Below are 11,931 nucleotides of genomic sequence, written 5' to 3'. Positions count from 1 at the left end.
CCATTCAAATGAATGGGTTTGGAAAAATACTGGCAGGTTTCCGTTTCCTGCCCTGTTTTGTGCAGGAAACAGAAACCTGCAGAACGGAGTCCCGGGCGCAGATGTGAACGAGCCCTTATACAGTTGTAGAACAGACAGCCCAGCAAGACATTGCAGAAATCTCAACTAAAGTCTAAGGGAGTTTCTGGCTCATCTATCACTGTAACAAAAACACATATACAGTCTTCTCTTCTATATTGTAAGTAACTATCATGTATAGTCTTTGTTCCAGTGTTGGGATTTGTTGCCCAGAGACCTGCACCACTGAAAAAATGACAGATGTCACAGATGGCATCTATTCTGGTATATCTTAGGGCCAAATACTCACATTGCTCTCATTTTGCATCATTTGTCTTTGTCTTTTTTTTTTAACATGATAGACCTGTCATACCTGCTGCACAAACAGAAGACATATTCATAGTGCACGCAATGGGGGAGAGGTATAAATAGCTGCCTAGCACAATTGAACTTACAAGATGGCAAAATTGGTGCAAATTGTATCAAAACCTAATGGCATGTTTTGATGACAATCACAATCCATGAGGATCATCTCATAGAGTAGGATATCACCTGCTGAATAATAATAGGAATGGCACAGAGCATCGGTCCCCCCATCGGAAGAGCCTCAGTCTGTACACATGGTGTGCATGAGACCTTAAAGGCATTTTTATAAGTGACATATCTCTAGGATAGACCAAAATGTACTGACTGATGGAAGTCCCACAGTTTCATGGTTTTTAGAATAAAGTTGCTGACATTGATTTCTGCTATTTATGCCTGGACTTGTTTGAAGTGGCAAATCCCGATATAGCCTGGCAATTAAGGGCAATAATCTGCTTGCAGACCTGCTGCTTGGCAGCAACACGTACAAGTGACATAAACATGCAGCAAACCTAGTTAGGTGACGCTCCTAGACACCTAGGATACATGGTATTGCACTAAATCCCCATCATACATTCTCCCTGTCTTCTAGATAGTTGGGTCTCTGAGAGGTTGGACTCCCATGAATCATGGTGTTATATCCTATACCCATGGAATATGCCATAACATTAAAGGGGTTGACCCATCTCAAAGATTCTATCTATACTGGTAGCTTATGTAAATTGAAGCATTTTCTAAATATATTGCTTTAGAAATTGTGCTTTGTTTGCCTGCTATGTGACATTATTCTTCCCATTGTTTAAACAGCATTGCTATAACCAAGAACCTATCGGACAAGTGACGTCACTCACTGCTCTGCCGGAATGACAATCTTTCAGCTAATTGCAGTTTGCTGATAAATCCGAGTCTGTTATCGCTCTATATAAACACACAGATAACACTGAGTTCATTCTGTACAAGCATCTGCAGATTATCTGATCTGTATAAGTGTTCTGTGTCCCGTTCAGCAAGAGGGAAGAGAGGGGTGAGAAATACAGGAAGTAAAAAGCATACGCTGCAGCCAGAGTGCTGAGACACTGAGATGGGAGAACCCCTTTAATATTCCTCTAACAGAGGGTGGATGGAGGTGGTAGGCTCACCAGCTATTAACTGGACTAGGGACAAGGGAGTATCACCTGGCAATTTAGGTTAAGTTCACATAGAGGAATTTGTAGCTGATTTTGATAAGGAATCTGCATCAGAATTAGTCTGGAAATTGGATGCAATCTGCCTCCTATTGTTTTCAATGGAAGCTAATAATGACCACCCCTGTTTTGCATGCTCAATGGCTGGACTGCAGTATGTGGTGCACCCATTGAATATGAGGCTACTTAATATGAGAATCCAAGGTCTGATTTCATCTTTATAGCACTAGTTCCACTGGGCTGGTATTTGGAGAGGAATCTAAGTCAGGGCTCGTTCACATCTGCGTTGTGAACTCCGTTCTGCAGGTTTCTGTTTCCTGCCTAAAACAGAGGCAGGAGACGGAAACCTGCAGGAGTCTCTCTCACCCATTCATTTGAATGAGTGAGAGAGATGTCCGGCCGTGAGCGGCGGTGAGCGTTTTATGCTCTCCGCCGCGAAACCGGGTTTTATAATCCGAACACAGAGTTGGACAGGCAGTACTCTGTGTCCGGATAAAAAAATCCACTTTCGCGGCGGAGAGCATAAAACGCTCACGGCCGCTCATGGCCGGACCCAGTCTGTGCTTTCCGTCTTCTGGCATGCAGAAGACGGAATGCACAGAACGGAAAGAAGAACGCTGGTGTGAACCTAGCGTCAGAAGACCACATCATGTGAACCTACCCCTAGGGCCTATTCAGACACTGGAGAATGAAATGGAAATGAGTCAGACATATGACAGCTTCCTCCTCATTTTCTGTCCCTCTGACTTTCCACATGACTGTCTTACGCTGCGGGTTCTATGGCCGCTCAACGACAAAATCTGCTGCAAAATCAAGCAGGATGATTATATTTCAGCATCCTGCCCCGATCTCTGTCTCCCATTGAAAACAGTAGGAGGCAGATTCAGGGCAAAATCTGGCACAGATTTTTGAGCGGATTCTGCCGTATGAACAGTCCCTTAGGGTATGTTCACATGACGGAAACCTTTTCTACGCGGCTAGCCGCAGCGGGATGCCAATGCAGTGCACCGCCATCTCGTCGCGGCATCCCGCTCCTAATTAGGCCCGAATGAATGGGCCTAATCAGGAATGAGTCTCGAGCCGTGGACTCCGCCACTGGATGGAAAAAAAAGCAAGTGACTCCCATTGAAATGAATGGGAGATGTTCTTGCAGGCGGATTTTGAGGCGGATTCCACGTCAAAATCCGCCTACAAAAAACTCCACGTGAACATACACTTAATAGTGGTGCCCCTCCAGTAATATTGCCATCCCACCCTGCCTTTTGCTTCACTGTAAGTTATACAGTGTTTTTGTATAAGTTGCTACTTTATGACATTTCCATTGTTCCATTGTTAATACCGCGCCTTTATTCGTTTCGAAGTCACAGATCTACGCCGGCTCCGCTGAATCCCCACTGATCGAAATATGACGAAAAAGCATTGAGTCTTTATTCTTGCATCGGGCGAGTAACATTGTTTTTTTTTTTCTCATAGTCTATTGCACAAAAACCCACTCTGTAAGGAATGCAGGTGTGAACCCAGCCTATTACCAATGCAAAGCTGGAACATAATCATTTCTGTAGCCGGTCTTTTAGCGCTATGATCTCCAGTCATTTAGTCATTTCTGCCGCAGGTAACATAATCTCCTGTCATTGTGACGCTGATTATGGATTTATTGTAACCATGGATGAGACCCCGGGGATTACACACCTGTTAAATGTCGCATTTATATCAATCCGTACCTCCAGGAATCAAATCCTTGGAAACTATACAGTACACAGCTGATAGGTCCTTGGCAGACAAGCAGTCACTCAGCAAGCAAAGCCCTCCCTGCCTGCAGCCCCTGAAATACCTCCTACACCTCTGCTGGTTTGCCGCTGCCTCTCAGCCCAGCTCACAGACTTCTCTTCCAATATTATTATCCATTCACATTGGAGCTGAATACGTCTTGGGTATCAGGCTGGCATGACTAATAAACTAGTGCAGAGTCAGACAGGAAATTTCTGAGTAGGTGGGCTGTGCAGGTAAAGGGATGAAGAATGACTAAGTGAGGCCAAGTGGGAAACAGAGAGGACATGGAGTGATAAGAAGTCCACACCTGGCAGAGGAACATCTAAAGGAATCAGTAGCAGGATGGCAGACGAGATGTTGGCACTAAACAATCTTACTTGGTTCTCGGAAGTGCCAAATGCCACCAGTGACACTTCGCACCCCCTGGGTGTCGACACCAACTTGTCGTCGAAAGTCTTCATCACGGTTCTTTACATCCTCATCTTCTTGGTGGGCACCATAGGCAATGTGCTGACCATACAGCTGGTGCTGAAGAAGTGCAGCCTGCACAGCTTACAGGGCACCGTGCACTACCACCTGGTGAGCCTGGCACTGTCCGACATCCTCATCCTGGTCATCAGTATTCCCATAGAGCTCTATAACTTCATCTGGTTCCATTACCCCTGGGTATTTGGGGATGCTGTGTGTAGAAGTTACTATTTCCTACGTGACATCTGCTCCTATGCCACCGTGCTGAACATCGCCAGCTTGAGCTGTGAGAGGTATCTAGCCATCTGCCACCCCATGAAGGCTAAGATGATCATGTCTAGGATGAGGACTAAGAAGATTCTGTCTGTCATTTGGATCTCGTCCATAGTATTTGCCCTGCCCATGGCTTTTATCATGGGGGTAAGGTACCAGAACATCACCCCTGAAGGAGAGCTGGACCCCTCTTCTTTAGTGTGTACCAGTTTGGTGTCTACGGCCACTCTGAAGATCTTTATACAGGTAACTACAAGGCTCATTTATAATGTGTGTATGTAGCAGAGCTGAATGTGTCATTTAACCAGCTCATTCATTTGTACCAGCTAGCAAACTCGCATCTGCCCTTCAACCTCTGCTACATCTGTATACTTATATGAAGATGCAATGAGGGTTGTCTGACTCCTATTCCATCTGGATATGCCTTGAGCTACAGGTGGGAAACACATGACAAATCCAAGATAGACCTCACTCTCTATAGAAGATAATGTAGTATTCTTTGTTTCTACGAATATTTTCTATACAGTATTCTAATTCTATATACCGTCAATGTATCTTTGCAATAATCTGCTAAACAATGATGTAGCAGAGCTGAGTGAGTCAGATGTTGAGATGAGTGTGTCCTTTGTTTCATCTGAGCACATTGACTAATCCGTGTGCTCCGTACTTCTTCTATAGGGCATGTTATTGATCCGTGCCTGCTTTTTACTGTACCTGACACTTTATGGACAGGAAAATTGGGCACAGAGTATGGCACATTTTAAAAGACTCTGCACCTTTTCCTTAAAGGGGTATTTCAAGTTACCCCCTACCCAGCAGTACAACCCCCTTGAAATCACAGAAATCAGAGCATTCTCCCATCTAAATGGAGCGACAGCCAACCTATAGAGGTGAACAGAGTGCCAGCCATGTACAAGGGGCTACAAGAGACCCCCATTCTCATGTCCGGTGGGGTCCCAGCAGTCAGACGCCCAATAAGCAACAAGTCACCCACTATCTTGTCACTTGTAGTAACTGGAATACTCTTGTATAGGTGATGTGCTTCAGAAATACAGCAATATCTGCTGACCATCTCAGTACAATTACTATTGATCAGTCCGCCCAAGTCTGATCTATTACCGCAGACATACTTCACTGTAATGGAGCAACTGAGCACTAGATGACAAATACATCTCTGCTACATGAGTGTATCGCTGTATAATGGTCCATTATGTCTCTAAACACAGTAGATGGCAACGGAGGACAAGTGACAGGAGGGGAAGAGGGAGAGAACTGAACGAAATGAATAAGAAAAGGGACCCCAGACTTATATACAGTACAGTGTCTGTCAGGGTTACCCGGGGATCTTCAAGATGTCAATGTGTATAGATGAGAATGCAGAAAGATGGACAAGTGGAAGATAGATAGATAGATAGATAGATAGATAGATAGATAGATAGGAGATAGATAGATAGATAGATAGATAGATAGATAGATAGATAGATAGGAGATAGATAGATAGATAGATAGATAGATAGATAGATAGATAGTAGATGGATGGATGGATAGATAGATAGATAGATAGATAGATAGATAGATAGGAGATAGATAGATAGATAGATAGATAGATAGATAGATAGGAGATAGATAGATAGATAGATAGATAGATAGATAGATAGATAGATAGGAGATAGATAGATAGATAGATAGATAGATAGATAGGAGATAGATAGATAGATAGATAGATAGATAGATAGATAGATAGTAGATGGATGGATGGATAGATAGATAGATAGATAGATAGATAGATAGATAGATAGGAGATAGATAGATAGATAGATAGATAGATAGGAGATAGATAGATAGATAGATAGATAGATAGATAGTAGATGGATGGATGGATAGATAGATAGATAGATAGATAGATAGATAGATAGATAGATAGGAGATAGATAGATAGATAGATAGATAGATAGATAGTAGATAGTAGATGGATGGATGGATAGATAGATAGATAGATAGATAGATAGATAGATAGATAGATAGGAGATAGATAGATAGATAGATAGATAGATAGATAGATAGGAGATAGATAGATAGATAGATAGATAGATAGATAGATAGTAGATGGATGGATGGATAGATAGATAGATAGATAGATAGATAGGAGATAGATAGATAGATAGATAAATAGGAGATAGATAGATAGATAGATAGATAGATAGATAGATAGTAGATGGATGGATGGATGGATAGATAGATAGTAGATGGATGGATGGATGGATGGATGGATAGATAGATAGATAGATAGTAGATGGATGGATGGATGGATAGATAGATAGATAGATAGATAGATAGATAGATAGATAGATAGGAGATAGATAGATACAGTCCTATGAAAAAGTTTGGGCACCCCTATTAATCTTAATCATTTTTAGTTCTAAATATTTTGGTGTTTGCAGCAGCCATTTCAGTCTGATATATCTAATAACTGATGGACACAGTAATATTTCAGGATTGAAATGAGGTTTATTGTACTAACAGAAAATGTGCAATATGCATTAAACCAAAATTTGTAAAAGTATGGGCACCCTTATCATTTTATTGATTTGAATACTCCTAACTACTTTTTACTGACTTACTGAAGCATAAAATTGGTTTTGTAACCTCACTGAGCTTTGAACTTCATAGCCAGATGTATCCAATCATAAGAAAAGGTATTTAAGGTGGCCAATTGCAAGTTGTTCTACTATTTGAATCTCCTCTGAAGAGTGGCATCATGGGCTACTCAAAACAACTCTCAAATGATCTGAAAACAAAGATTGTTCAACATAGTTGTTCAGGGGAAGGATACAAAAAGTTGTCTCAGAGATTTAACCTGTCAGTTTCCAGGTCAGGAAATGGAAGACCACAGGGACAGTTCTTGTTAAGCCCAGAAGTGGCAGGCCAAGAAAAATATCAGAAAGGCAGAGAAGAAGAATGGTGAGAACAGTCAAGGACAATCCACAGACCACCTCCAAAGAGCTGCAGCATCATCTTGCTGCAGATGGTGTCACTGTGTATCGGTCAACAATACAGCGCACTTTGCACAAATAGAAGCTGTATGGGAGAGTGATGAGAAAGAAGCTGTTTCTGCACGTACGTCACAAATAGAGTTGCCTGAGGTATGCAAAAGCACATTTGGACAAGCCAGCTTCATTTTGGAAGAAGGTCCTGTGGACTGATGAAACAAAGATTGAGTTGTTTGGTTATACAAAAAGGCGTTATGCATGGCGTCCAAAAAAAACAGCATTCCAAGAAAAACACTTGCTAACCACTGTAAAATTTGGTGGAGGTTCCATCATGTTTTGGGGCTGTGTGGCCAATTCCGGCACCGGGAATCTTGTTAAAGTTGAGAGTCGCATGGATTCCACTCAGTATCAGCAGATTCTTGAGAATAATGTTCAAGAATCAGTGACGAAGTTGAAGTTACGCCGGGGATGGATATTTCAGCAAGACAATGATCCAAAACACCGCTCCAAATCGACTCAGGCATTCATGCAGAGGAACAATTACAATGTTCTGGAATGGCCATCCCAGTCCCCAGACCTGAATATCATTGAACATCTGTGGGATGATTTGAAGCGGGCTGTCCATGCTCGGCGACCATCTAACTTAACTGAACTTGAATTGTTTTGTAAAGAGGAATGGTCCAAAATACCTTCATCCAGGATCCAGGAACTGATTAAAAGCTACAGGAAGCGACTAGAGGCTGTTATCTTTGCAAAAGGAGAATCTACTAAACATTAATGTCACTTTTCTGTTGAGGTGCCCATACTTTTGCACCGGTCAAATTTTGGTTTCATGCATATTGCACATTTTCTGTTAGTACAATAAACCTCATTTCAATCCTGAAATATTACTGTGTCCATCAGTTATTAGATATATCAAACTGAAATGGCTGTTGCCTACACCAAAATATTTAGAACTAAAAATGATTAAGATTAATAGGGGTGCCCAAACTTTTTCATAGGACTGTAGATAGATAAATAGGAGATAGATAGATAGATAGATAGATAGATAGATAGATAGTAGATGGATGGATAGATAGATAGATAGTAGATGGATGGATGGATGGATAGATAGATAGATAGATAGATAGATAGATAGATAGATAGTAGATGGATGGATGGATGGATAGATAGATAGATAGATAGATAGATAGATAGATAGATAGATAGATAGGAGATAGATAGATAGATAGATAGATAGATGGATAGATAGTAGATGGATGGATGGATAGATAGATAGATAGATAGATAGATAGATAGATAGATAGGAGATAGATAGATAGATAGATAGATAGGAGATAGATAGATAGATAGATAGATAGATAGATAGTAGATGGATGGATAGATAGTAGATGGATGGATGGATAGTAGATGGATGGATAGATAGATAGATAGATAGATAGATAGATAGTAGATGGATGGATAGATAGATAGATAGATAGATAGGAGATAGATAGATAGATAGATAGATAGATAGATAGATAGGAGATAGATAGATAGATAGATAGATAGATAGATGATAGATAGATAGATAGATAGATAGATAGATAGATAGATAGATATATTTGCACAATGCAGCCCCAGTGGAATTATGCATCACAATTCTCAGAATGAAGGGGTTGCAGTGCTGATTTATTACAGGGAGTGATTTCCCCAAAATCATAAAATGACAACACAGCCTAGTAATATAGCACAACTTCATTAAAGAGGTTGTACACACAGGACTTGGCTTTCTAGAGCTCCTGCCTTCCCTTATTCTCTGCCAACTCTGTCTGGAGTAACAGAAAGTGAGGTGCTGTAGGGTGCAGAGAAGAGCGCAGGCGGGGCGCAGGTCCTGCTGGACAGGGGGGCTCTCCATTGCGGGGACGTGACAGTTCTGCAGAAGAAAGTTGTAATTTACAAGTGTGTATCATGTATGTAATGTCTGTGTATTTTGTATGTCTTTGTGTAATGTATAGGTGTAATGTTCATATATATGTGTAATGTGTATATATTGTATCTATCTGAGTATAATGGACCAGATAGATTATGCCTTGTATGTCACTTTTCAGTTTTTGAGACTTTTTTAAAACTCACCTTTGCCACTTTCCCAATAAGTGAGAATGGTGAGGGCATGCAAGGGGCGCAGATATATTATCATTTACACCAGAAATTTGGCGTAAGAAAGAATGTGGGAAACGTACGCCAGTTATAAGCTGACATACAGTACATTTCCCCTGAGGCGCACACCTCCTATACCTGGTGCACAGTACATTTCCCCTCAACATGCAAGTCTTCTCATAAATGAGGTTTAACCCCTACCTGCTCTGGGGTTATGAAGACTGACATAATATAGATAGATAGATAGATAGATAGATAGATAGATAGATAGATAGATAGATAATGGATGGATAGATAGCTTGATGCAATATAAATGTATAACTTTCAGAACTTGCTTTTTCTGTATTAGATCTTCTTTGACAATGACGTGAATAAAGTTGAGCTCCCTTGACTCTAGATGCCACTGTCTTCTTGGCATATAAGGGGGTCCTCCAGCTAGGGATACCATACAATTACCATACATAAAAGCATTGTTCTGGAACAACAAGCACATTAAAGTTCTTGCTTGATAGAAATAACAATACTAAAAATATCCACCGGTGTCTCTATAGAACGAGCAGGTGCGGGCGCGGGGAGAACAGCAGTCCGCCTCTGGTTTCTCTCTTCTACCTCCTCCCACCTGTTACCAGCACTTGAGGACCAAGGGTTTTTTCTCCTACATACGTCAGTCAGGCTGGTACAGTCGTAATACTGCTTGGTAAAAATAACAATCCTAAAAATACTTATTACATGAATCACTCAGTTCCAAGTGATGGCGGTTAAAGGGGTATTCCAATCCTGTAATTTAATGGTATATCTCAAGGAAATGCCATTTACATTCTGTAATGGTTTATTCCTTCCACCGGTTATGGAGGGAGAATGTAGTATTACATGGTGGCTTTTAAGATGAATAACTGACCTTATAATACTTAGGGTCATTGGGTCTACTCAGATTCCCCTACTAAACCATTCCCACCCAACAACCTCCACTCAGCACATATCAAAACTCATCTTTTACCACAACCCACCATCCATAGTAAACTGACTTTCACCATGCTCTCTTAGTTTTCCTTGTACAGTATAATGCTCCACAGTGGCTCCTTTATACATTATAATGCTCCCCAGTGGTCTCTACTCATATTATAATGAACTTCAATGAATCCTTACTCACTTTGCAGTGGTCCCTATTGGCTTCTACCTACCTTATAATGCTCCCCAGTGGCCACTACATATATTATAATGCTCCCCAGTGGCCACTACATATATTATAATGCCCCCAGTGGCCACTACATATATTATAATGCCCCCCAGTGGCCACTACATATATTATAATGCCCCCCAGTGGCCCCTACACATATTATAATGATCCCCAATAAATCCTTACTCAGTTTTCAATGATACCTATTGACCTTTACACACCTTGTAATGCTCCCCAGAGGCCACTACTTATATTATAATGCTCCCCAGTAACCCCACTCTTGTGCCATATAAATAAGTCATTCTTGTCCCATTCCTACAGAGCTCTCTGCTGCTTTCCTCCTCTTGTCCTAAACTTAATGCATCAGGCCTATACTGAGTCACAGACATCACCAGCAGCAGCTTGAATGGCGTATCATGAAGCTAAAAACTTCACAATTGTATTCAGCTATATCTGAGTCCTGAGGATGCAGATATAGTTGAATCAAGACATGCATTCATCTTCTTACCAAAGTGTCTCAGCAACCCTGGCAAGTTTCTGTTGCTTCCCACTTGAGAATCACTGTACTAAGGATTGGTGGGGTCCTACTGAGAGGACAGGTGCAAGGTGACTCAGTGGTTAGGACGGTAACCTTGCAGTACTGGGGTCCAGAGTTTGCTTGCAGCCTAGGACGACATCTGAATGGTGTTTGCATGCTCTCCCCATGTTTGTGTGGGTTTCCTCCAAGCACTCCAGGTTTCACCCACAATCCAAAGACATACTAACAGGCGATATATGATGACAATGTCTGTAAAGTTTTGTGGAATATGTTGGTGCTATATAAGCAAGCAAAATCGATAAATAAAGTTGGCACCATCAGTAGAAAATACGGTATCTTTGTATGTTCATGGTTGTTTCTTGACACGTCTACCCCCAATGTAATGGGTTCTCCCAACTGATGTTATGTATGCCTTTTCTTTTATCTATGCTTTTTCCATCTTTCAGGTCAATGCCTTTGTATCATTCGTCCTTCCAGTGACCTTGATTGGTGGACTGAATTGCATTACCGTCAGTCAACTTGAGACGTTACGTTCCCGGGCATGTTTGACGTTACATTCTTCTACCAAGAGTCACAGAGCTTCTAAAGAAGTTCATAAGTCCCAGTGGTCTGTCTCTTCTTCCACTGGTCCGTCAAAGATAAGTGTAGGAGGAACAAGTGGCAAGAAGAGCCTGACGGTGTCCAGTGAACCCAACCGCATTCAGTCCCTACAGCACAGCATTTACATGCTCAGTTAAGAAATTCACCTATTTTTCTTGTTATATTATTGCATAATTTGTATATATTATCAGTGTATAAATTATCATCATGGGAAATGTGAAAATTTACATGCTTCATCGATTCTAAGTTCAGCAACTCCTGCACAAGAAGCAAAGCTCCATGAAGGTATTTGAAGGGGATGAATATCCTTCTCAGTCCTAGTTATAGGCAATACACAAGGTCCATGGGCCCTACATGTCCAACAGGTAATAT

General features: G+C 41.3%; 1 protein-coding gene across 1 annotated transcript in view; it reads left to right on the top strand.

Moving 5' to 3' along the window:
* Positions 1-3,527: 3,527 nt before the first annotated feature.
* NTSR2 (neurotensin receptor 2) overlaps positions 3,528-11,931 on the top strand; it is a 31,805-nt gene continuing 23,401 nt past the window's right edge. Inside the window, exons 1-2 of the mRNA XM_075266805.1 lie at positions 3,528-4,361; positions 11,406-11,691. Coding sequence (XP_075122906.1) covers positions 3,717-4,361; positions 11,406-11,691 — 931 coding nt within the window. The 5' untranslated portion in view covers positions 3,528-3,716. The remainder of the gene's footprint in view (positions 4,362-11,405; positions 11,692-11,931) is intronic.

The sequence above is a fragment of the Leptodactylus fuscus genome, chromosome 3 (genome assembly GCF_031893055.1).
Source record: "Leptodactylus fuscus isolate aLepFus1 chromosome 3, aLepFus1.hap2, whole genome shotgun sequence".
Taxonomy (NCBI): Eukaryota; Metazoa; Chordata; class Amphibia; order Anura; family Leptodactylidae; genus Leptodactylus; species Leptodactylus fuscus.
The sequence above is the reverse complement of the archived record's forward strand: the minus strand, read 5'-3'. Positions and strand labels throughout refer to the sequence as shown.